We start from the raw sequence: 26,789 nt of genomic DNA on the forward strand, positions 1-26,789 counted from the left end.
GCATGTGCCAGGCCACGCTGCTGCAAAGCCTTTGCTGTCCTTTTCAGCAGGGGCAGGACTCACAGCCGAGGGTGGGGAAGGTTTTCTGCTCTGTCGTATGACAATATAGCTCTGCTTCAAAGCGTGCATCTTCTGTTCTGCACAGGTTTGGCTGAGTGCAGGGACTGCTGTTTCATTCCTCATTTTGAGAGCAGTCAGGCGAGGATTTCTATCAAGAAATAACTATTTAAATCAGCTTCCAAAATAGGCTTTTGTGTCATATTCAGATATCGGGGGTTGGACTCGATGATCTCGAGAGGTCCCTTCCAACCCATTCAATCCCGTGCCGTGATCCTATGGCTCTTGCAGGTATTTGAACAGTGAGCAGTTTAAAAATGCATCCGCCACAAGTAAATAATGGAGCTGGCATCTCCAGTTAGCTAAAGGTCAAACATATCAGTTATTAGCTGCAGTAATCACAGTTTTCAATGCTTCTTTGAGCCATTAGGAAGGTGCAATTTGCATGTGATTTCCAGCAGCAGCATCTAGATGTGAAGGAGACAGATGGATTCCGACTGAACAGAGCCATGGGAGGGCACAGCGGGGCTGTGCAGGCAGGAGGTTGGGAGCTGTGGCCGTGCTGAGCCCTGTGCTGAAAGTACAGCGTTCAGTGCCTGGGCTCACAGCCCCATGCATCCACTGAGGGATGTGGGGCTGTAGGTGGGCTGGGATTCTGGAATTGCCTGCTTTCTTCATCACGCTGTGAGCATTTCCCTGCCTAACGTGACTTACTGTTACCGAGTGACGGGGCTTTCATTGCACAATCTTGGCATCAGCTGCACGAGGCAACAGAATGCTTCCAAAATGTATCTTAAACAGCAAAACAAAACAAAACAAAACAAGACAGAAGCGGCAATTCCAGCAAAACATCTGTGATGACATATTCAGCCCATTATTGTGTCAACAGTGCAAGTATTTGATGGCATAATAAAAGGATACACTTTGCTTAGCGAAAACATTGCCAGATAGCAGCCAAGTTAAGTAGGGGGCAATGAAAGGTTTGCTTAACCCGCGGGATCCCACTTCCAGGAACACACAGAGCCATTGGGATCTCACCTTCCATTTGTATTTGTGAGCTCTTCTTTGGGGGTTTAAAGCAGCTTTAAGAAAAGAGAGTGTTTTTTAATCGATGTTTCCTAGCAAAAGAAAAGTAGATGTGTAAGTTGATTATAAGAGCAACGAACTCTGAACTGCAGAGAGGAGTTCATCCTGCTGCTTTTTGTCTCCCTCAGATTCTCACATCTGTTTTCCTTGCGAGGGACTTTTGACAGCGCTGGACTTAGCAGACCTTGAATGTGAAGGTAAACCTGTCATTGGGCACCTGCGGATTCTCCCTCTGACTGTTTGTGCTGTTGCTATTCAGAGCCCTGTTTTGCTTTCAGCTGTGTGACACCAGGCGCTAAGATCAGCACAGGAGCATAAGTTGGCTGGCCAAAGCCAAAAGAGACAGCCTGCAGCAATTCCGAGTGGTGGGTGAGACATAGCAACCCTTGGGATCATTGCTTAGCAACTACAAACACACCGAGGAGTGAACCTCACTGCCCGGATCTGCAGCAGGCCTGAGAAGCCCCTGTTTCACCTTGAGATCTCTCATGATTGAGAACTGATGGGCATCTATTTAATTGCTCTTCTTTTGCAAAGCCACTCTGAAAGCAGGAAGAATAAAGTCTGTTTTGATACTTGCTCTAAAGGTAAGGGAAAACAGTGCTTTAGAGCTTCAGAAAGCGAAAGAAAAGAGAAACAGAAAGCCTTTGTTTCAGGATCAGATATGAAAAGAGTAAAAGGGTGTTGGGCTCCTTGTGATGGGTGAGATACGCACAGAGCACTTCAGAGAAAGGCAGAGTTATTTCTGAGCATCAGAGATTGGACTCTGGTTTTGAAAGGGCTTCTGTAACCCAAACATCTCCCACATATTTACCTGAACAAACTTTAGTCCTCCCTGGCCCTATCCCATTGCTCAGAATGCCCGAACAGAAGAGCAGCGAAACCATAAACACCTGATTTATGAGCAGGTTTGGGTTTTGTACAGAAGATGGAGAAGGAATCGTTTTGTACCTGCGGGGTTTGCAGCAGGAGCACTTTTCTCCCAGCCAAGGAGCTGGGAAGTGGCATCCTACTAAATAATGAAACGCTTATCTTGCCTTTAGCTTGAACAAAGGCTTGCAGGAAACTTTATATCACATTTCAAATGTCCTGTGTGTTCCTAAACCTGGTTATTTGGACTGTCAAGCCTCCACTTAGAAACATCACAGCATCTGAGAGCCCTGTGTCTGATGGGCTGAATTCTCAACTGCTGTAAATCAGCGTTGATTAACAGCTGATAGCTCCTTCCACAAGCAGGAGTTTGTAATCACGGAGCAGTTCCAGGTTTTGGGGGTTGATCCTGGCACCCTTTTGCCATTTATTTTAAGTTCCATGCTGTGCGTGTGCTCTTCCTTCCATACCTTCACAGCTTGATTTATCTGCTCTGCACTGCAGCCATCGGCACAGCCCCGCGTGCCCTGCTTCCCCTCCTGTGGTTATGCCAGTGCTGTGGGACTGAGATAGAGCAGTTGCACTTTGGTTCTTCTGTTGTTCAGAGACACAGAGGCACTTCATAAACATTTACTAACCCTCAAAATCATCCTAACAAATAGTTGAGGGCAATGTAGGGAATACATTTGTCATCAGGCACCCTTACAGCAGAGCGTGTTTGCCACTTTAACACTGTGCAGAGAGAGCAGTCTCATAAATGATGTCAAAAAATAACTGCACGAAGCAGTTTATTTTGGCACAACAAAACCCAGTGGGTTTCCAATGTGAGCAGAACATTTGGTTAACACCCTGCTTTGAAGCAGGAGGAGCCTGGTTTCACAGCTCATTGACAGAAACCCACCTAATCAAGGGATGATTTGACAGGGCTGACAGGTTTCCTCTGCTACCCTTATAAACCTGCCCTATCTCTACACTCTGTGCCCTATGGTGGCAAAAACAGCCACTGTCTCTCAGCACTTTGTGGGTCAGGCCAACCATAAATCCATTGGACTCCCCAGCAGGTAATCAGCATTGCAAACAAATTACCAGGAGATGCCACCGAGCCCATCTAGAAACAGACATAAAAATGTAATGCTGTAATGAGTCCTACCTACCCCAGCAATATTTGGCTTCAAACAGTGGTTATGAGCCAGGAGGTCAACCTATTAGCAATGATGTTTGGGTGCCAGGAGGGCTGTAGATCACATTTATGTGTTTCCTGGAAGGTTGAACTCTCTTCAGAAAACAGCTACAAATGCTTAAATACAAACAGCAGAACAGAGCAGAAGTGGTGTTGTTTTTATGGATACTGAAAGGCCTCGGTGAAAAAGCCTTCAATGGGAACTTGGAAGGAATATTATGGCAGCAAGTTCAGAGCAGGGTTTCATCTTTAGTTTGCAAGGGCGTCAGTTTGGCTGCCTGTTAGTGTCACCCTGCCCTTGCTGCTGCTCAGCACCGAGGTGGTTGTTGGTTTTTTGTTTTGCTGGTGATTTTTCATGCTGTAAATCATGTGGGTAGGCCCCATTGTGCTCCATTTGTGTGAACACCACTGCAAATGCAGCCTGTTGTGCATGGAGACATACAGTGATGGTTTCCAAACTGTGCCCTATGAGCAGCTCGGTTCCTTCCTGGTATTTCACAACATTAATGTTTTAAGAAGAAAGTGATGGAGTTTGGGAAAGTGTGACAAAAAGTGTCTTCAACTCTATAGATCTGTCATTTACTAAACAAGATGAAGTGCTTGGGAAGGGCCTTGTTGCAGATCCGCACTCTGGGTTCCCTTTCCCAAAACATCCAGAAGAAAAACAGCTGCAGAAGTTGCCATTAAATGGGAATCCACTGGTTAGAATGGGGAGAGACTTCTGAGCAATGTCCAGCCCTTGATTTCTGGCTCCCCCATGAACTGGAATTCATCTCTGCCCTCTCGTGTCTCAGTTTCTTCTCCTATAAAAGAGGAACGGTCCGTTAGCTGCTCTGTCTCCAAGGGCTGTTGTGATACATAATTAATCTTTATAAATCATTTACTAATCTTTGAAGTAAAGGGGTTGTATTTATGAGTACAAAGCAGCGTAAGAGAAAAGGCACGTAGGAACAGAGTGTTGGTTAATAAAGCTATAGGTTTTCTGACCGTGCCATCTGTTAGGACACCGCTGCATCTTTTTGGCATCAGCTAACACTGATTTTGTTCTGTGTCTCAGTCGTTGGTGTACGGCTGCTCAGCCAGAAGAAATGGCCCAAGCTGGAGGTCTGAAGCATCCTGAAGATGGAGATAAATGTACGACTGGCTCAGAAATGGAGAGAAAGCACGGGGGTGCTGAGCTGCCGCATCTCAGTGATCGTGCTCCATGGAGAGAGTGCTTTTATGAGAAGGTGCAGCAGAGGTCCCTGAGTCTGCAGGAGGTGAAGGTGAAGATGGTTCGTGAACAAAAGGCAAAAGAAGAGAAGGTAAAAAAGAGAGAGCCCTGCGATGTGCTGTGCCAGGAGTGGTTCGGTAATGAGGAGTCTCTGGATGCTCGCACCTATTTGATTGACAGACTCCTACCGACGTTAATCCCAGGAGTGGAAAAACTGTTAATGGCAGCAGAAAGGAAGGAGGTGTTTGAACCAGCTGAGGAGCCCGTCAGATTTGACCCCATCAATTTTCTTGGAGAATATCTGATGAGACACAACCCTCAGTATGACACCTCCACCAAACCAGGCCCCTACCTGAGGGGACTGAAGGAGGTCACAGAGGAGCTAAGAGCCAACATCCCAGATACGGCATCGGGGAGGTGAGAGACCTGAAAGTGTGAGAGGTCACAGGATCAGAGCTGGTGTGCTGGTCTGTGCTTCACAAGAGGTGTGGTATGGCAGAATGAGCCGTGCTGAGCTGGCAGCTGTCTCCCTTTTATAAACATGAGAAGCAGAACAAATAGAACACGTCACACAGAACAAAACAGCAGTCGTTCCTGTCTAGGGCCATATTCTGCCCTTTGCAAGAGTATAATTCTGCTTTAGACTCTATCTTAATTACACATGTGGGGTGTAAACTATGTGCAAGCCAGCCTAGGTTAGTGACTGCAGCTTTTAGGTAGTGTCAGTATTAAAGGTCTATGGACCTCTGGCACCATTTTTGTCCATAGTTCTCTCAAACTTCATCGACACGACTGCATTAGGTGAACGGTAACGCTTCCATTTTAATTACTCTTTTATATAGAAAGAAGGAAGTGAACGCCGTGTTTGCAGAGGAGCCATTGGTGACGGCGAATGATGTTGAAATTTCTCATTCACTCCCAGATCACCCCTAGCCGTGTTTGTGTGCAATGACTCCTCTGTGAATGGCTCTCTTCCATTCGCATGAATAGCACTCAGAGCTTGAAAATTGGTTTCGGGGTTTTGGTGTCAGGAATGAGGGAAGTAAAATGTTGCCGTGCCTTATGCATAGACTCTAAATGAAGATAATTAAAGCTCCCGGTATTGTAATGAATAATATCACATGTTAAATATCTCTCTCTACCTCCCTGGGTTTCTGCCTCCCTACATTTTCTGGTCCACATCAGTTATAGCTCATAGGAACACACTGTGTATGAATGCAGCTAAAGCAGTGTGATAAGTGAGTGCCGTGCAGTCTCGTACCTCCTCATTGCCCACAGATAAATGTAACTGATTTATCATGGTATGCGTAACCATTCTTTGTTCTGTTCTTTCTGGAGATTCAGATTGCAAAGTGTTGGCTACCCATGCCACATCTTGGCCTTGCTACGTTCCATTTGGAGACAGATTCTCTGTAGCTGTGGGAGGTTCAGAACTGCTGCAGAGGAAGCACCGTTCAGGGGCTGCAATCTCTGCCAAGGGGGTTTATGTAGCCATAGCTGTCACAGGCTTTGCATATCAGCTGGTTGTAGTATCATGGGATTTGCATTCTCAATAGCTCAAGATTTACATATTTGTGATGGCTGTATTGAGGAATTTGCATAGCGTTCTCAAACCACAGCCATGCAGAGGGTTGTATGTAGCACTGAGACTCCTGACGTGAGCCATTGGCTTTCTATGCAGGAAGAGAATGCAAGCAGAGAAATGCCAGTTTGGGCTCAAAATCTCTCACGTAAGCATTAGAAAGATGAAGAGTGAAATTCTGGCTGCAGAGAAGCTCCTGAAGCCTGGCACTACCCTCAGCACAGGCAGATTTCACTGCAGATTCCTATCTGAAGCTGAACAGTCTTTCCTCAGGCTTCTCTCCTTAACTACAGCCTGACTGGGAGTCAAAGAACGCGGGAGAACAGATGGGAGAAAATCCTTATCTAAATAGATGGATACCTTAAAGCAGAGACTGTATTTTGTTCGGGGATGGGAAGTCCTTCAGTCTGAGTCACCCGTCCCTGTGTGGGAGTCAGGCAGCTGTCTCCATGAAGGAACATGTTTCATTCTGCACTGAGAACACCCTCACCACCGTCTCCTATTTGCTGGAAATGCCTGATACTGAGCTGAGCTATCTTTAAAACTACAGAATTTGTTAACTCGGTATTGAAACGGCATCAACTAGGAGAGTTGTACCCCAAACCTCAAGTGATGCTTTGCACACGAATATGCTTTTACTAAAAAGACAATAATTTCAGTAACATATTTCTTTTCCTTTTCAGGAGTGGTTTAATCTCTCTTCTTTAAGCTGGTGTATGATGGTATTGTCTAAATCATATGCCTGTGTCCTACAGGCTTGCCAGGATGAAGTCTGAGGCAAAAACCAAACGTAAGGAAAGAGAGCAGGCAGAGAATATGAAGCGCCAGCAGAAGGAGATGAGAAAAGCAGCGCTGGCAGCTCAGTTCAAAGAATGGGCAGCGGATGTCAATGGCAGGATACCAGTTGCATTGGTAACCAGGCTTGATATTTGGTAACACACTGCTGTGGTCGTTCCAGGTGGGAGGAAGGGCAAGCTGGTGATGGTGCAGGCTGCCCTGGAGAAGGCAGTTTGCAGTGGAGGGTTGGTACTGACTCTGATGTCCCTTGTCGGGGTGCAGGTTGGTGTCTGACACCTCGCCAAGCCCCGAGAGCACGCAGAAAGGTTGCAGTGCATTCCCTGTAGATGCAGCCAGATGCACCTCAGGTACAGGGCAGCCAGCCTTGCTCTCCCCTGGGCCCAATTACATCTTCTTTCTATCCCCATGACTCATACAGATCAGCACCAGAGCTCATAAGAGATGAGATTTGAAATCATCTTAATGATCTCTTGGAACGAGCATCCTTCTTTCAAGACACACGAGCCCTCTAGGAAATTGCCCTATATTTACACGCACAGCAGCGTAGACTAAGTCTGCATTTAGCAGGGCCTTCCTATTTGAAGTAAGGAGCGTGGCTGTCCCCCACGGCTGCCCCACATGGCTGATTACTCAGCATGGTTTACTTCAGCATTTACCAGCTGTTGTCTGCATGAAGCAGCCCTTTGACTGTTGCCTTGATTTGTAGATCCAGAGCGCACTGAGGATTTTTCTGGATGTTTGTGCTTCGACTCCCATAGACGCAAGAAAAGGTAAATTTTTGATGTGCCTTATTTAGTTTTACATTAAAAACTGACGGATTTGTTTAGGGGAAAATGATGAATCTGGCCTCACATCACACCAAGGAGCGCATCTCGTCTAGCTGTTGTCTTTCCTAATCCCAACACAGGAGCCTCTATATCAGCACAGAAAGGTTTTCCATATTTCCTACCCCATTTATAGCTCACACTTGACCTCTCTGAATAATGATGGTTGGATAGATGGAGCCAGGAACACCGAAGTGGCAACATTCAGCCTGCTGCCAGCCCCTTGCATAGATAGCCCTTAATGATCATCAGAAGCAGGGCATTTCCAGAGGGTATTTCTGCTTGCTGCTGAAGTAACCTCTGTCTCAAGCTCGCCCCGCTCAGCCCTTTCTAATTAATTAACTGTTCCTCTGAGTAATCATCCTATATGGGCGATGCATGGTGTGAATGCCAAACAGAGCCTTAATGCTTCTGGTGCAGCATTCTCCAATGCAAACAGAACCTGGGACATACAGCTGAGAAGGAGGTTTCTGTCTGGGTGCTGGTTCTGCAGGCACAGGAGCAGCTCCATGTTATATTCACTGATACGATGCTTCATTGCTCTGTATTCGATCTGATAGCCCTCCCAATACATGTATTACCAGAGCACTAAACTTTGTTTTATGGTTCAATAAAGATATGGTACAATTTAGGAGTGTCTCAAACAACAAGAGGTAGATGCACCAGGTTTAGGTAGCCTCTCTACAGCCAGATCTTCACATCCTTGTCACATCCAGCTGCAGTGTAGGGTAGCCTCAAATGCATGTAGTCCAGCATGAGAAGGAAGTTAACATAGCATACTGCATGCAAAGGTCTGTGTCCAATGCAAAGCACAAACCTTCTGAGCCAACATCCCTTCATTTTTTGCTTGCAGACTGTGAGAGGAAGCTGGAAATCACAGACAAGTGGGGGGAAAATGTAAATGCTGACGAATTCACGGAGGTAAGAAATGGCAATCAGGGTTTCTGATCAAAAGGCGACGTTCATCACAAGGCTGTACTGTTTTCCTATGGGCAGTTGAGTGAGTGAAGAGCTTTGGTTTTCTGCAGCACCCCTGGTGACTGAATTAGGGTCCAACAAATTAGGACAATTCGTGTTCCATCTCCATCCTCTGCTGTCACAGCGCTTTCATCCAGGCCACCATTTGATTGCAGCTTGTGCTGCTGCTGGGCAGTGAGGAATCCTAACAGTGGTGTTTTTCAGACCACCCCTCTCAATCCCTTTTCAGAGCTCCCAATCCCACTGCAAGGACGTGCACCGTGATCCCCTCCTGAAGTCACATTTTGCAATGGCTGCAGCAGGGAGTTGTGATGCACCCATATAACCAATTAGCCTGAGGTAATTAATACAGTCCCCAGTGTATAATTATTTCTGATGAAACTCTGCAAGCCATAGGAAACGCTCATGAGTGATGAGAAGCTCTATGCTTTCTGCCCTGAACTGGCCTGAACAATGTGCTGTAACAAACAGCTGAAGGCTGCATGAAGGATGAAGGATGACCAGGTTGAAAAACAGGCAGTTGTAAAATCAAAAGCCATCACTGAGAAACATCAGAAATGTGTTTGTAACCTTCCAAAGGCACTGAAGGTGTCACCTCATTACTCCACTCTTCATTGGTCTGAAAACAACCAAATCAGTTCCAGCTAAATTACTGCACAGCTCTTCGGGCCAGGGCTTTGCCCACCATTTCTCCCTGTGACAGAGCTGCATTTCACAGCTGGGTGATTAAACCTGGGAGAAGAAGTTTGGGATGGAAACGATGACAGCCTGCACTGCAGCAGTGCTGGTGGGTGCTGTTTTGTTCATTAAAAGCAGGGCACAGGGCTGTGCAGATGAGCCTCCAGCAGCCATGTGTGATTTCTGTGCCTTCTTCGCCCTCAGGAGATTCACACATTCAGCATTTTGCACAGAGATCCGTTTTTATGGTAACTTGTTGAAGGCTTTTTTAAGCATGAAATGAGATATTTTTAAATGTAACCTCAGAATAACTGCATTTAATTAAGGGATCTATTGCGGATAACGGGAGCCCAGAGAATTGCTTTCTGTTAGGGAAGTGCAGCATCAATGCAGAACCTCGACGGAGCGTGAATACGCACTGAACGAATTAACACCAGAAAAATGCTTTTTATTGTGTGCCCATTATTTTAACTCAATGACAGATAGGAGACCAGAGAGGAGAAGTACAATAGACACGGGCTGCCTGATGTACCAGGTGTTGTCCTCAGAGCACATCCTGTCCTTCCTCCCGTCTGGTTTTGATGGAACCAAGTGATGGGTTTTCATGGCTTCCCTTGGCAAACACAGTGCAGCCACAGCTCCTGTCCTCAGTCCTCAGCCACTATTTGCCTTTGCATCACCCAGGCTAAGGGCTGCTCCCTCCCCACACCGGTCTTTGGCCTTTTCACACGTGGTAGGCGCTGCTTTTTAACGGACCTTAAATGAATTGACCTTTTATGTTTTTTCTTCCTTGAATTCAATGCAGCTTTCGGTCACTTACAGGCTGTTAGAAGCTCTGGACAGACCTCATGCACTTGATTTACTCATCTGTAAATACAAAGTTCAGCATGCAGAACTTCCAGCACTCTGACACGAAGGGAAATGCTCACATAGCTTGATAGGGTCCAAATTAGGCTTTACAGGTGAGATTATTCTCCATGAGTGCACATGGCTTGCTCAGTTCCTATTGAGATCAGCAGGAACAAAAAGCAAAGCATCATTGTTATTGATGATGCACATATGGTGAAGTCTCACACTGAACAGCAGTAAGGAGGTGTGAGTTTTCATCTGAGGAGTGCCAGAATCTCTTGGTTAATAACGAACAAATGTGCACTGATCACATATACAATACTTCACACTCCAGAGTGCTCTGCACACATCAGGTAAGGAAAGCTTGCAGCTCCACAGCAGTTCCTCCTGCCCTCACAGCCCAACAGGCACTTGTAAGAAACGTTCTGGGGAGCTGTCACACAGCAGGATTGATACACAAGGCTCCATGTGTGTCACCAGGATGTCATACCAAACAACACGGTGCTTTCCAACTGCTTCCCCCAACCTCAGGGCTCCAGGCTGCAGCTCTGTCAATGCACACAGCCCCAGCTCTGCCACCTCCTCTCCAGCCCACCCTGCCCTTCCTTTTGTGCTGAGATACAGGAAGAGCTCACACTGCATCAGCAGCCATTCTTCGCCCCCAACCGCCCTTCAGGCTGTGGGCTGCTGCTCTTCTGCTCTTCCTCTGCTCCCGTGCATTTGGATGTTATGTAGTACAGACCCAAACAACGCTACATATATTAATATTTCAGGTTGGTGATGCCTGTGTGGTGTTTCAACAAGCTCATGATGCTCTGGCATTTATGTCAGGTATCCGTGGTCTAAAAACAGGACAAGGGGAAACGTTCTGTGTTCTGCACATTCTTCCCTTTCCCCTCCCCACCGCTGCAGCCCAGCAACCTGCTGTAGTAATTCAGCTCAGGGTTTGGGGCTGTGCTTTGCTCTGATGGCTGTCATTATTTATGTCACACACACACACACCACGTTTTTAGAACCATATTGCTTTTGCTCATAAAAACCACATGGCAATAAATCCAAAGTGTTAAAATGTCTCCAAGGCTGGAGCTCAAAATAAATCTGGAGCCGGCAGTACTCCGTGTGTCAGAGGGCTGCGGTGGCAGCAGGATTGTCTGCAAGAAGTGCTTTGCTTTTCTTACTGTGCCCAGAGTGCTCCTGTGAACACCACACGATGGGCAGCAATTGCAAGGAGGAACAAAGCGAGCAGCGCGGTGCCCGTGCACAGAGTTTGCATCACGTTGGCAGGCCGATGTACAAACAAGCTCCTGTACTTTTCATGACAAGTGGTAGATTCAGAACAGTTGAACTAATGGTGAAAATGCTTGAGGGACGCCAATGGCTTACGCTGCTGCTTTCTCTCCATAGTATGTCCATTCCTACACGGAGAACTTTCCAGATGGTGCATTCCAAGAGGTCCTGAAGCACCTCAGTCAGTGTGCTGCTGACTCCCAAGAATCCATCAGGCGTGATACGTGCAGGCAGATGTTTATCGATCTCTTCCTACACTGTGATCGTGCACAGGTGAGCAAAGCAGCTCCTGATTTCCATACGATAATGCTTCCACTCTGGGCCGCTGCCTTTTTGTGGTTTGTTCTTCCAAAAACTTTGGCTCCTGCACAGCCAACAGCTGCCATTGTTCTGCAGTTCCCTCCTCTACATACATGGCATCATTCAGCACTCGTATGGCGATCCTTACTGCTGTCCTACACAGAGTGGATGAATGTGCTCTACAGTGTCATGCTGGTAGTGCCATTAGCTCCAAGGGAACAGAATTACAGAGCACGTTTTGACACCAGTGCTGCATTTTAGAGAACGTCAGCAAGCTGCTATTTCTGGATGAGGAATGAAATGTATCTATTACTCGGTCAAAAGACATTTCATTTTCCTATTGCTTTATCAATAGCAGAGCTGTGATGGATTCTCCTGGGCAGAGCAATGTATCAAACTGAGTCCCACCACCAACATGCATTCCAAAAGGTTCCCTTCTTCCCCTTCCATGTTTTAGTGTGACTTTCTGTCTGTTACTTCTGTGGCAGCAATCACCATCTCCACCCAGAGGAGATAAACGATGCAAACTAACCCATGGACATCCCCCATTCTCAGTGTGACCCATCACCTGCAGCACCCACCCTGCAGTCACAGCAGAGCAGTTGTTTCAGCTCCTGATTTCCATTCTTTGGGCAGCAGGCTGTTATTCCAGTTTGCGTGGCGAGCGTGGCTGGTCATCAGAGAGCTGCAATTAGGGCTGAGAAAGCCGTGTTTAAATTACACTCAGATTAGAAGGTACCCACATGCTCATGAGGATGATTTCGGATGCACGCATCCAGAACGATGGCAGCTCAGTGTGAACTGTCTGAGCTGTGCAGTGAGGCAGGACCTTCCCAAGGCGGTACCAAAACACGGATGAGTCACCATTTTAATGCCCCAGAAGTACAACAAAGTCTGCCTTCTTGTTACCTTTCCAAGTGCCCATCCCCACTTTGCTCACCAACAAGGTTACGGTAGGGCTGAGGATACACACCCCATGTTTCCAAGCAGTCAGACACCGACCCATTGCTCATTAAATGACAAGTCTGCTTTCGTCTGCATCAATAAAGGAATTAAGAATGGATCAGAGAGCCGTGCTGACAACAGCCACAGATCATCACCTGGCAGCACTGAGGTGATGAGGAAAGGAGGTCAGCACACTCTCCATTCTCCACCGTTGGCACTGAAAGCAAAGCCAAGCATTGGGCAGTTGTACAAACACAGATGGCCTGCTGTTATTTATAGTGGGCTTTGGACCTGTCCTGCTGATAACAACTCAGTGCAAGGGGTTGGGATGCAGCAATTGTTCATTGGTCTCTTTTAAATAAGACTTTATTCGCTGATTTACATGTTCTATAAAATGAAGCTTTGCATTAGTGCTGCCAGCTTGAAGGCAGCCACCAGATGAGTGTGATAAGTGACAGCTGAAGAAATGTAAAGAGCAAATTAAGCATGTAGAATGGAAACACCGAACGTAGAATGCAAATATTACAGAGTGATCTGGTGGCATCCACATAAACGCTACATTTCTCTGTATATAGAATCATAGGACCACAGAGCCATTCAGGTTGGAAAAGACCCCTCAGATCCCTATGTCTGTCCCCAACCTGAACCTCCCCTTGCGCAACGTGAGGCCATTTCCTATTAAATAGATGTGTTCCTATTAAATAGATGCAGAATTCAGAGTGATGCATTCAATTGCAAGACAGAATTACAAGTCACAGAGTCCTGCCCTTTCTCCTCTAAGAGCAAAATGTGAAAAGGAAATCAATAATTTGAAGGCAAATCTACCTGCCACAAATAAACCAAATCTGTTATCTAATTAACTACTGGAGATCACTGATGGGAGGAAGATTACAAAGGTGGCAGGAAGGAAATAACTCCAGCAGGAATTCGTTGTAATGTGGAAACCTTGCAATCGTTTGCTTTACTTTTTAAACTCAGGGTTTCCTGATATGGGATTGGCCCATTTTTGGCCTTGTAAAATAAACTGACTTCTTTGAAACGTGTTCCCATGTTCTGCTAATGGATAATGTTCAGTCACATGTAGTTCTTAGCTAATACTTGATGCTTTTTAGTGCTCCAAATATCCACGTGTGTCTCGAGAACCAGAGAAGGAAAGCAGAACAGTAACTGTCATCTTTCTGTCTAGGTTGGTGCCTTGGATAGACCCCAAATAGTTGGTCTTCTGGAGCAGTTCTATGAGAGAAGCTCTGTGTGCGCCAGGAGGAGATTCTGCAACCCCAAAGAGTGTACGTGGGGTGTTTCAATTATACAGCATTAACTTGTATCATTAATATCCATGTATAAGTACTGTTGGAAATGGACCTAACTGGGCCCTGGGAGCTGTACGCCATCATTTGCAGATGTGATGCAATGCTCAGAAATACTGCAGCATCACAAACCTCTCCTTCCTCCTCCACCACCCTGTAGTGCTTCTCGTGAACAAATCCTTTCTTGCTGGGGGTTATTGGGAGTTAATGTTCTGTTTACACAAAAACTTCTCTGGGAACTTGGAAGAATAAAGAAAAAAATAAAACCACAGAAAATCATCTACACGAATGTGAGGTGTTTTAAGACACTGGACATCAATTAACTGCTGGGATCAAATGCAAGGCAAATTGCAGCCTTCTTTTTGCATGGAGAATTACGAAAACCTATTGCAAAAGAAACATGAAGTGAAAGGCAATAAGGAACAGCTCTCTGCAGGGAAAGGTTGTGCTTAAGTTTGGCTTTTCTGAGATGGATGTCTGCAGCAAATCTTTCCATTGTTTGACATTACGTTGTTGGTGAGGGAATGCCATTCGTTTTGGTTCAGCTGGGTTTTTGTTTTCTTGTGCAATCCTAGAGAACAAAACCAGTGCAAGACATCAATTATCCGTGTTGTTTCTGCATTAGGGCCAATAGTTGAGCTGCAAGAGGCCAGTCTGGAGGATCTGTGGGGAGGCCTTGAGGACCAGGAAGGTCATGAGGAACCTGGAGAAGGTTTGGTTGTTTCTGAAGCAGAAATTTCGGAGCGAGAAGTCTTAGCACAGGAACCTGCAGCTGATAGCAGGCAAGGCAGTGATGGAATGGAACCTGCAGCTGATAGCAGGCAAGGCAGTGATGGAATGGAACCTGCAGCTGATAGCAGGCAAGGCAGTGATGGAATGGGCACCGTCATTTTGGAACAAATGGATGTGAGTGAAACAGAGACTGGAGGAATTCCTATGGAAGAAAAGCAAGCGGCAGAATCAGGTGGTGCTGAGGTGAGGAGGGGAGGTGACAAACAGTGATTCTGAACCTGGTGATTTGGATGGAGATAGAATACACAGTGAGAGGCACAATGAGTCTGCGGGGCGGGAGGGAGGAAGCTTCCCCAGGGCAGCCTCTGCTTGGGAACTGTCTCGGCAGAGATGAAACTGAATCTGACAGACAGGAGGGGAGGGATTTGGGCTGCTACAGAAACAGACTGGGAAAAACATTACTGCTTCTTGAGCAGCGGAGGCTCCAAAGGGAAAGTTAGTAGAGAGGCAAACAAATTGCAAAGGGGAACCAAAACAGTCTGAAGATGCAGCTGAAGCTTTGAACAAGATGTCAAAAGTCAAAGCTGTGGCAGACACTGATGTCGTTGCTTCCAAACAGGATGCTGCAGCTGCAGAGGCCATGAAGGAACCTCCTGCAAGACAAGAGGGTTTCACAGGGCAGCACAGCAACTGGTCTGGACAGCAGACAAGCTCAGGGACAGCACTGCAGGATGAGGACCTTCTGCAGGAGCCAGGTGAAGGTAAAGGCTTCTCCTTTGATGTGGCAGACCTTTGCCATCTTCAACGCATGCATTTGTATTGGATCAACTATAGGAGCACATGCATGTGAGTGATTTCTGACCGGGCAAACCTTTGGTATCTGCTCCATGTGATGTTTTCCATCAGGGTTTCATCACCAAGGGCTCACACTGTACATTCTGCTTCACAGATGATTTGTTTTCAAAACTGCAGGCCCTGCCCTCTCAGATGGATGGGATTCTGCTGCTGCAGACAGCCAGCAGCATGAGGAGCCGTGCTCAGGTACTGCTCACATCAGATCACTCCTACACAGTATGTGTGTATTTACCAGCTTTCACCAAAGCTGTATCTTAGGGCTTTTTAAAAACCTGATGTCCTTACAGGCTGCGTTTTGAATTTCATCAGGTGACCTTCTCACCTCTGGTCTAAGCTTCAAGCATGGAAGCCACGGAGAGAGAATTCCAGGGGACTGGGGCTGTGAGAAGAGATTTCCAGGTATTTGGCCACAAAGTTGTGCTTCCACTGGGCACACAGTGGCTGGCAGGTCTGTGGGTGTGCTGTGAGCAAGAATACAAACGGCAGCTCCTGAAAGCTGACTGCAAGGTGGGAGAGCAGGGTAGTCTTAAGTCTCACAAGGTGGGTCTCTCGGTTAACCCATATTCAGTGCTTTGCCCTAATTGTACAATAGTATCCATGCTAGACTGGAACAAAACCCAAAGAATCTGAATGCAAAAAGTGCAAAGAGATTAAGGCCTTCAGCCAGCACAGGCTCAGTCTGCGTTCAGCCCACGTGGCTGGGAAGCACAGGGCTCAGGAGTTCTGCTGCCTCGCAGCCGGTGCAGCACAGCAAGCAGCTTGCAGTGACACAGTGCTCACTGCCTTTCAGACCTCCATCCCACCATGGCAGACATTCAGAGCCGCCGTGCTCCTCGTGTTGGAAGCGCCTTCGATGGAAGCTGCCTCGACCTGCAGCGCTTTGTTCAGCTCATGGAGACGTTCCTCGGGGAGGGCATTGCTGTGCCTGCTGCGGAGGAGCTCATTGGGTTCATCAAGGAAAAATACAAGCAGACTGAAGAGGAAAAAGTGAAACAACTGGAAAAAGTAAATATTTATAAGTTTCTCTGGTCCCGTGCCCGCAAACAAAACCAAGCAAATGCCTAGAGACAAGGACACGACCAGCTTCTAATCTTGTGCTGGCAGAGCTATTCACTCACAGCCCTGCGCTCTGTATTCCATCTGCCCTGTTCTTTCCCCACCCTCAGCCCTGAACTCTAGCAGTGAGGACACACTCATCCTGTAGGAGGTTATCTGTCCTGGAGCCGGACCCAGTGAGACAGCAGGTTGATGGTGAAGAGCTCAAAACATTCTGTTCTGCTTATTCATGTTCGTGGCAGACAAGAACCTGCTGTCTGACTTACTGCTCTGGCACACACACATGCAGTTATGGGTGCTCTGGGGAGGGCTTTAAGGCACCCCTCCAATGCTGCTTTTGCTGTACGTGCACAGGATTTGAGAATGTGGACGTTTCTTTGTGTTTAAGCTACAAGGGGCTTTCGTAAAGTGTTGGAAATACATACCTCCTTTCAGAGCATTCTCATACTCAGCATCATGTGCATGTACATATATAAGTGCAGGTATTTCCTGGTGGGCCTGTTCAGAGTGTTCTCTCTAGCTGTGCCTTCCTCAGACCTCTCTCTGGTTTCCCTCTGTGCTGCCGACCTAATTTGGTTGAGATATTGGATCTGACGGCTCCGCTGTCCTCACACGGAGCGCAGTGCACTGCTGCTATTTCAGCCTTGGAGACAGTGCCACTCGGTGCCATTTATCACTGCACGCTGCACCAAGGCTGGTGTCAAAGGAGAAACTGCACGTGCATTGCTTGGAGTCCACACGCTTCAGGGCAGAAGCAGGCAAACATGATGGAAATACACACTGTCAAACCTTTGGGTGCTGCTGACAAGGCTCTGCTTGGTTCTTGCCATGGAGACGTTTGTGCTCTGGGAAATTCCCACTTGTCTGAGTTGGTCTCACCTCTCATCCATAGGAAATGCCCTCTGCGGTTCTGATTGAGCTGTCTGCTCCATGCAGTGCTTCCAAATATCTCCCTGGTTTCATGATTCATCTCTAAGCTGTCTGCTCACAGTTCTGCCCTGGTCCATAGGGGCTGTGTGATCAACCCTCTGCTGTAGTTCCCATATTTGTGCAGATATTGAGCATTGCTGTTGAGGAATCACCAACCAGGAGCTCTTTGTGTTGCAGGCACATCTGACCCAACGGGAACTGCTTCTGGAAGCACTCTTTGAAAAGTGGGACATCAACGCATCTGGGTTTCTGCAGATGGAAGAGGTGGAGGCTGGTCTGAGTGCATTCAAGGAGGGAATGGAAAAAGAGGCCATGAGGAAGGGTAAGGAAATGGCTCTGCTCTGAGAGGAGCCATACAATGTCAACACAACAGGTCCTAAGGCATTCAAGGACAGTGCTAATGAATTTGTTGGCAAGCACCTGGAATGTTTTGGTTTGCAAGCAGTTGTAAGCACATGAGGCCTGATGTATGAAATGAAAAGGAACAGTTATCCTGACCTGCTTGTTAGTGCACAGCTCCATCCCCTCCTTCTCTGCAGGACTCCCCAGGGTGAGTGGTTCTTAATCAGAGAGGTAGCCCAGCGCTGTCAAGGCATTGTGATGTGCTGAAAAATGGTCTCAGCAGTAATATGGGATGTGTGCTTAGCTGTAATATGGAGCGTATGCTTGGCTGTAATATGGAGTGTATGCTCATGAAACAGCAGTGAAAACCAACCAACCAACCAACAAAAACCCTAAAGCCTGAAGACAGGCTTCACACTTTTAGCCTAGCCTATGTTATCCTGCTATTTTTAATAGATATATTTTACTACAGAGTGCATACGGGGCTCATGTGGTGTTCAGCAATCCATACTCTTGCTCAGTTCTCATGAATGAGGCAGCAGCTCCAAGTCTCCCTTTGCTATTAGTCCAGTGATGTCGGTCCTTGACAGAGGCCTGGGGCAGCCAGAAGTGCAGCAGGCTCACCCAGGCCTGTCCAGCAGCTTCATACATATTCACACATGGGCATCACTGAAATACCATATTGGCAATTAAGAACATGTCTGTATGTGTGCCTGGGTGGAGAGGACAGCTTTATTCATCTCCACGCACGTCTGCATGTTGCTCGCTCCACCACACGTTGCTGAAAAGGGCTCATTGTGGCAGGCAGCAAAATCTCTGTATTCTTTTGCTGTTCCAGCAGCTGGTGGGACGGGCAGCACACCTTCCTGCTGTTAATTGCCCCCAGGATGCACAGCCACAGAAGGAAATGGTGCTGCACAGCTCTGCTGCATTCAGTGCATGCCAGAACGTGCTGACAGGAACACGGAGGGCTTCCACAAAAGCCTTATAAACTGAAGGACACACGGAAAGTTAGTATAGCAAAATCAATGCCACCTAGAAGCAACATAAAGCTGTTTGCAGCAGCTTCAGCATCACCTTCTGGAGGCATTGCGGAGCAAACTGGTTTGGAGGAGGGGCTCACAGACATTGCAGTTTCGTGGATGGAAGTGGGTGGAACGACCTGATTTTCCTTGTAAGTGTAATCTTACAGATGGAGCGGGGAAATAATTCAGAGTGCTGCAGTTCGGTAGAGGAAGAACTGATCAGCTACACGTGTATTTCTTCATCTCTTTTGTCAGGGAGGAGAAAGCGAAGGTCAAAATCTGAACATTATTACAGCATCAGTGAGTTCTCCATCCTAGTTCTGTCTGTGTATCAGAAATCACAGGGGGAAAAAAAAGCCTGAATTTCCTTTAGATAAAGGGCAGGCTAAGATAGCACTGACAGGCAGCTGCGCCACCACTGGGGGCAGTTAGTGTGTGCCACTGCAGCCAACAGCATTGAGAAATGCACCCATGGCCCCCCCACTGCATCACTGCTCTTTTGGAGGAGCTGTTTTAATGTCCAACCTGAAACAGGCAGCAGCTCTTCACTCTTGAGGCGTTTTCCACTCTAATGTATTCCTCCCAACTCGCTGGGTTTGTTCCTTTTGCACCACATCTGCTGCTGCAGTGCAGGTGATTCCAGAGCAGCCTTTGTCCCACCCTCTGTACGACTTCAATGGAGCTTTCATTTGCTTTGATCTTCATTTATAAGAGTTAGCACCATACAAATGTTATTTCAATCATTCATCAAAGGCACCTGAAGGAGGATAATTAAGAGTGACTTTGGAAGGCCTCAAAGGAAAGTCATAATGGCTGAAAGCATGGTATAGAATGGAGCATCCAGGTATGGATCATCCATAAACTCTGGCCTTCACAATGACAATAGGAGAGCTGAGTAGTTTTTCTGTAAACCAGTGCCTACATGCAGCCCAGTCCCACCAGCCCCACAAGTGCCCATAGAACTTGGTTCTGACAGGCAACACCTTTGATTTTTCCTGTTTTCCATTGATCTTTATTGCTTAGGTATCTCGTAGAGGTGCAGAAGGAGCGGTGCTGTGCAGGTTTCTTTCTCAGTAGGTGAGATTGAAGGCTTGTAGTGGAAAAGGCACAGCCCATCTATAAGCTGGAGATGACCTCTTGTGATGGCAACTTACTTCAGGAGGTAGCTGGGAGAAACCCAGAGCAATGGGCTGGGCTGCCCCAAAGCCAGTTTAGGGCACAGTTTGTGCTTTGCACAGAAAAAGCAAAAAGAAATCGATCAAATAGATTTTCTCTGTCTTGTTTTCTGTTTCTTCTATCAGCAAAAAACCAGTTTTGCTCCCGTTACCCTCAGATTGGCAGAGTGGGGAAGCTGTCTCCAAAGTCATTCCAGGCTTTCCTTGAGGTGGTGGCTTCTGAGCTCACTGGGGATGATGATGAAGTTATTGATAGCATCGTGGAATTTTTGGCCTCAAGTGTGGAACGAAGTCATGCGGAGTGCTTGCAAAGCTTGGCGAGGAGGAGATGGCTGCACAACATCCAGCAGGCGGCCGAGACCAGCGGAGCACGCATGGAGCCGGTGTATGACGCGGTGCTCAAGGCCCTCCTCAAGGTATTGGTCCTTGGGAACGTGACTTTGTTGTGTCAGTGTTGTGACACCAACTTCTAACCCCGGTGCTTTGAGGGCGGCTCACACCTTACAGGGGCTGAGGATGCTGTCCCTGTGCTTCCCACTCAGAGCCGGTGTTTGGGAGACCAGTGGTTTTGCACAGTCACGGGTCAGATCCGTGATAGAAGAGCCTCCTGTTGGAGATGCAGTTCACAGTTTTGCTCAGCCCTGGGTATAGTTAGCTGGTTGTTTCAATGACAGGAAAAAAAGAAAGCCGTTCTCTCTTGCAGTCAGCACCCAAAGTGGTTTTGCTTGTCGCCAGTCGGCCTCAATCACAGCACACACACATCGTGCATGACATACAAAAGCAGTGACCCAGAACAACGTGTCAGCACAAATGAGACAAGTGATAAGTACATGAAATAAGCGTAATGGCCAATGGCTAATGTACATCATGTAACAGGAAACATTTGGTTGCTAGGATGCAGAAGCCCACGGGGATAACAAGAAGATCAGTGCATATATTGCCCTTTTGGAAGAAAACCAGCTCTCACCAGAGCGGGGACAGACGCTCTTACGTTATGTGACATGTACCACAGATGATGCTCCGTATGTTCTAAACCAGATACTCTACAGAGACATGAAAGGAGTAAGGTAAGAAAAGCTTCCAAAAACTTCCTTTATTTGAAAAGCACTTGCAGTGCAGGGATACCCAACAGTGCCTGAGGGTGCTCTGAAAACAGAGGTTGATGGGCTGCTCCAGAGAGGAACGTCCCTCAGGGACCGCTGTGGGATTATTCATTATCATACACATGCCTTTATGTTTTGTCTGCTCAGAACTGCTCTGTTTGGGATTCCACTCCTTCCCTTGGGTGATTAGCTCACAGCCTCACATCCTTTAGCAAAGTCCGTTCCATTGGGCCTCCGTTGTCTTGTCTGGAAATTAATGTCCTTGCAACAGTTTACATCCACTTGGATGGTTTTTGAGAACAATGTTTTCCTTCTTTAATGTTTAAAGTACAAACAGCTTTCCTGCCTCTTTATGTCTTATTTCCATAAGCTAAATGTATTTAAATGCTGCTTCTTCTGATCTATAAAACATAACAGCTGCTCCCTCCTGAATTCCTCTTCATTACCTTCATTAGTTGCTGCTTTTACATTATCTTAAGGACAAAAAGTGCCTTATTTATTCCTAGTGATTCTGGGATGCAGGTGGTGAATGGAAGCTCATCACAAACCTGCTCGTATGTTTATTTTTCAGCTTTGCAGCTGTTGAAGAGGAAAAGCCAATCCATGTCCCAAGAGTTCAGCTCCATGGCAATATCCACTTCTGGAACCAGGACCGCCCAGCTGAGCAGAGGAGAGGCTCCTTCCTGGTCCTGCCATTGCAGGATGCTCAATGGAGAGTCTTTGGCACTCTGGGACTTGATACTCTTCGGGATCAGAGTGAGAAAACCATCTTCCTGACCCATGAGATCAGCTTCTACCAGGTGGGCACCACCAGGAAGCACCTTGTGAGCCTGTATGACAAAGTAAATGGGTAAGAACACCCTGAATGTTCCAGGTTCGCTCTGAGATGTGAGATGGTACAACTCAGAAAGAAACCAGCGGGCTCCTTTACATTGTATGGGATGAAACTGTGTGTGAGTGGAACACCTTACCAATATCGTACTGATTAACATCTTAATTGATGATCAGATATCGTCTAATCAGTCATTTATTTAAGCTTCTCCAGCAGACCTGACCAGTACATTACTCATGCAAAGCCCAGAGAGTAGCTTTATTAACCGATTAAGTACGTGATACGTGATAGATGAATTACAAGCACCAGCAGTCCGTGTTTCCTTGCGGTGCAGCATTGCCTCGCTGCGGGTGCACCATGCGGGCAGCAGGGAGCGCAACAAGCCAGCGTTATCAGCGGATTGGGCTGCGCATCACCACGGAGAGCAATTGCAGTGCATGGCTGAGACCTGGGTGCGGTGGAACCTTAGGGCCTGATTTAATAACGGGCATTTCACAGTTATTTTTCACCTCTACAGCCTGTCATTAAAGTGATTATTACAACCGTTTTGTTTCATTTTGTTGTATGATCCTAATTGGGTTTTTTTTCCCCCCAACTCCCCGGCTCATTTGGAGTGTTCTGCTTTCACAGGGAGTTTCTCATGCATTCAGCAAAGCCTACCACCATGTGTGTGCACTAGGAAGTGTTCTGCAAATGGCCCTCACTGCTCTGGACTGGCTGCATCACAGAGTGCCCAGCATCCGCACTGTCAGTATGTACCTGGTGGAGCCTGGCAATGATCAGGTATGAAAGTTACTGATTAAGAAGATTCTGCTGGTTAAAGGTACATAGGACTGACAGGCCTGCTTAAGTTGGGGGGATATGGCATTTCTGGCTGTGATTTCCCAGTGCTTTTATTGTCATACTGAAGCCTGCATGAGATTCTTGTGCCTACCCAAGCATCAAAATGTATACAGGTAGAGATGGAAGGTTCCCTCTGTAAAGGAGGATCATTTTCATGGTCATTTTCATCCTTTAATGTGAAACAGTGCTCCTAGCATAGCTCCTTTCTCCATGGCACAAGAGAATATTCTTCTACTTCAGAGTAAAACCCCACACCTACTCAGTCCATCCATCCATCCATCCATCCATCCATCCATCCATCATCCATCCATCCATCCATCCATCCATCCATCCATCCATCCATCCATCCATCCATCCATCCATCCATCATCCATCCATCCATCCATCATCCATCCATCCATCCATCCATCCATCCATCCATCCATCCATCCATCATCCATCCATCCATCCATAGATTAGACCCTACTAAAGCTCTGCTGTTTGGGACCTCCATAAGGGGAGCCACCCTTCAGTAAAGATCCTGCACATATGAAAATTAAGGCGTGGAAGAAAAGGAATGCCCAAGCAAATGTACTTGGGCTTCTATCTGAACCAAGACCTAAGTACAGTGCAGGAAGGGGCTGCTCCCACTTAGGCAGCTCATAAAGGCAGCCCACCTCTGAGCAGACCTTATCCCAGTGGCTCAGCAGGCACTCAGGCCCTGGGAAGCTTGTCACGTCACACACAAGTTAAGGAGACTAAAAGTGCATGTAATATTAAGGACTGATCCCATGTCAGCACAGCATCTGTATGACATCTGCTGAAGCCATAATTCATCTGCTTCCTCTGATAAGCATTGTTTTTGTTGGCAGCTTTCTGTTGTCATTCCAGGCTCTGCCCTGTCCCTCATTAACTGCCTTATAGCCAGGTCATGTGTCAAGGCACGCTGACACAAACATGCCATGAGAATGAGGGCTGTAATAGGACATGAAAAAGATGGGCAACAACTTCCTCGGCCTGTGGGTGTTCCTTGGTGTGCAGCCTGGGGACCCATCGGATGGTTTGGCTGAGGGAGGCTCTGCATGCAGCTCACCATCCCTCTCCTCTCTGACAGACACGTGGCTGTGCTCTGCGCAGGATGATTACTACAGACAGCACAGGACGGAAGGAAATCCATGCCTCTCCTGTCCTCCTCCTCAGGAAAGAGAACCTTTTCAGGTGGGCTCCAGCACTTGCAGTCGGTTACCAGACACCCCTGGTCCCAGCTCCTATCCTGCACAATGCACACAGCATAAGGGCCGGCTGTCACACAGCCCTGCCAGAGTGTCTGCCCAGAGCTGTCTCACTGCTGGGGCTCCAGATGTGGATATATGTGATACTGAATGACGAAAGCACGAGGTGTATTTTCTGTTTGATTTTAGGCCTGCAGAAGATTAGCTTCCATCTTAATGCTAACTCGATGAGCTGCCAAGCAAGCTCTGTGTCTGTTGTGAAAGGTTTGCAGGACCAGAGCCTACAGTGAAGCATTTCACTATTTACAGTAACCTGCCTTTTCTTCCTGGCTGTGTTTGTCTCATTTCCTGTTGTTATCTGTTTCCTTCAGCTGCCAGGATCCTCACAGACTTTTCTTAAGCACATCAAGCAAGAAGTTGTTTTTAAAGTGAGAATACAACCTAGTTTTAGGTTTGTTAAATCATTGTGGTTCTCAGCAATTGCAATTTTCAGCAATATTGGGTTCCAAAATGTAATTTTCTCCATGCTGTATATGGCTCAAATGAGGCTTAACTACGTTCACCTTTCAGTTAAAGTGGATTAAACAATAATTGTAAGATAATACCTTTGCTTTAACAGCAAGAGACAAACGACCTGTAACTGAAACATGCTAAAGTGCCCAAAGGGACCAGAACGGTAAAGCTGTGGCCTTACTCCTCTCTTTACTCTCCTTTCAGAGATTACCTGTTTAAGTGCACAGACTGTTCAGGGGTCGTTTGCAGTTCTGTCTGTGGAGAGCAGCACATTGCGGTGCCTCTCCGGGACCTGTCAGGACGAGCTCTGGGGTTATTTGATATCAGCATCGGGCACCACCAGCCATTACCTCCCCACCAACAGAAGGACCTGCAGAGAATGCTGAAGATGGCCCAAGCTGCCTGCTCAGAGATACTGAAGATGCCTTCAGAGGAAACCAAAGCAAGCCACGTGCTGGGTATTGTGCACACAGAGCAGGGAGAGATTGGTGGGGGTACAAATAGGAACTACAATAAAACCACCTCTGAAGTATCATTTGTGCAAGTATGAAAAGACAAGGAGCTTTGGTCCAGGTTCTGCTCCTGAGCAAACCCAAGGGCTGAGCAGGGTACCCTTAAGCAGAATGTTTTGGCTTTGGTTCACAGGATACTTCTGTGTCCAAGTCCCACTGAAATCAAAGGTGTGAAGCAAGGTGCTGCATTCAGGAATCTAACATCTGCTCAGTGCCCAGCTGAGATGGAAAGGACCCGTGTCACAATTACCCATGTGCTTGGGCCCTATGGGCTCTCAGAACTGCTCGATGGCACCTGTGTAATCCCCTTCAGGCATTCAGCAGTCTCAACACACCACACTGACGTTACAGAAAGCTCCTCAAACACATAACCTTCTGAAATGTCTCATAGGACACTTGTGTTGTATATGGATCTTTGTTAAGGAGAAAATGAGTTAATCACAAAGAGGCAGAGCTGTTCAGCCAATATAAGTCTTGAGTAGTGAATGCTTCCAAGCAACTTCTTGCTTGTGATCCCATCAACTTGTGATTGCAGAGGCAGAACACAGGAATGTGAGGCATGCAGGGATTCTCTTCCACCGGTTCATGCTGCAGGACCTGCGTGAGCGTATCCAGACACTGAATGCTGAGAGCTTTGCTGAAATCAAGAGCTACGAAGACCCACCAGCTCTGGTACATAACATTATGAAGGCTGTGCTGTTGCTTTTACATCCAGAGTGGGAGGGCACGGAGAAGATCGAGAACTGGAATCAGTGCGTTCTGGTGAGACATTTATTTCTGCCCTTTCTGACTTAACATTTCTAGAAGTGCTGCAAGTTTCCTCCAGGCTGACCTCAACCAGCTTTGATTCTGTTACCCTCTCATAAGGTTTTTCACCATCTGACCTTCTTTGTTCTCCGCATTGCAGCAACTAGACGACAATTTAATTCAGGAGATGCATTGCTTTGATCCAACTGCTGCATCTGTGCACGTTCGAGCGGAGCTGCTGCGGGGCTGCATCAATGGTAAATAGCATAAAGCAGTTGTGAGGTGATCAGACACAGCTCAGCAACCAAACACAGTGTGACATTCAGCCAAGTGCTTTCAAGTCCTAATCTTGATTTCCCCATAGATTAAGCAATAGATACGGGGGTTCTAAACATTCCGCAGGCTTTTTTTTGGTCAGTAAAAGCCAACTTGTTACATGGATGATCCAAACTCGCTGCCTTGAGGGCAGGGGAGCTACATTCCACTCACAGGGCAACATTTATAGGCACGAATCTATGTTTCCAAGGCAGCCTTTTGCAATGGCAGCTCTGTTCTGTTGCAGGGGCAGCTCAAGCAGCAGCGTGGACACGGGGCTCCATCCCGGCCCGGCTCCTGGAGCGCTGGGCTCACACCTGCCTGCAGCTGGCACGGCTGGCAACCAGCAACACAGCGCAACGCCTCCCGATGGACCAGCTGCTCACCTCAGCCCCAGATTAGATATATACACATACATATACACATATATATAGACATACATATAGACATTTATCTCCTGATATTGGATACCTCAGCACTCATCAAGACGGTCCCATAGGAGCCGTTAAGAAAAGGCAATAAAAACGTTTAAAGCTACAACGTTGCTCGTTATCCCGACCTGCTCCCCCTCACCCCCCTCCATCCTCACACCGACCCCCCCCCCCCGGTACCCGCCCGGTACCGGCGCTCCCGCAATGCCTGCC

General features: G+C 47.2%; 1 protein-coding gene across 1 annotated transcript; it reads left to right on the forward strand.

Moving 5' to 3' along the window:
* The first annotated feature begins 1,270 nt into the window (after positions 1–1,270).
* Positions 1,271–26,672, forward strand: EFCAB5 (EF-hand calcium binding domain 5). Its single transcript, XM_072353633.1, has 23 exons — positions 1,271–1,340; positions 1,422–1,730; positions 4,251–4,823; positions 6,744–6,900; positions 7,493–7,556; positions 8,464–8,531; positions 11,520–11,675; positions 13,834–13,933; positions 14,580–14,929; positions 15,306–15,447; positions 15,659–15,727; positions 15,851–15,940; positions 16,332–16,546; positions 17,705–17,849; positions 20,196–20,485; positions 20,964–21,136; positions 21,744–21,972; positions 22,635–22,787; positions 23,941–24,044; positions 24,776–25,029; positions 25,619–25,845; positions 25,991–26,087; positions 26,393–26,672. Exons 3-23 carry the CDS (start codon positions 4,282–4,284, stop codon positions 26,545–26,547), a joined length of 3,780 nt encoding a protein of 1,259 aa, XP_072209734.1. The 5' UTR covers positions 1,271–1,340; positions 1,422–1,730; positions 4,251–4,281; the 3' UTR covers positions 26,548–26,672.
* Positions 26,673–26,789: the final 117 nt, after the last annotated feature.

Source organism: Excalfactoria chinensis, chromosome 19, assembly GCF_039878825.1.
Source record: "Excalfactoria chinensis isolate bCotChi1 chromosome 19, bCotChi1.hap2, whole genome shotgun sequence".
NCBI classification, from domain to species: domain Eukaryota; kingdom Metazoa; phylum Chordata; class Aves; order Galliformes; family Phasianidae; genus Excalfactoria; species Excalfactoria chinensis.

Excerpts from the sequence above, each read along its gene's own strand:
- EFCAB5 (XM_072353633.1), top strand. The coding sequence starts at position 4,282 with ATGGCCCAAGCTGGAGGTCTGAAGCATCCTGAAGATGGAGATAAATGT. Across the intron at positions 4,824-6,743 it reads CCAGATACGGCATCGGGGAG|GCTTGCCAGGATGAAGTCTG; the intron begins GTGAGAGACCTG and ends TGTGTCCTACAG. Across the intron at positions 17,850-20,195 it reads AAAAGAGGCCATGAGGAAGG|CAAAAAACCAGTTTTGCTCC; the intron begins GTAAGGAAATGG and ends TTCTTCTATCAG.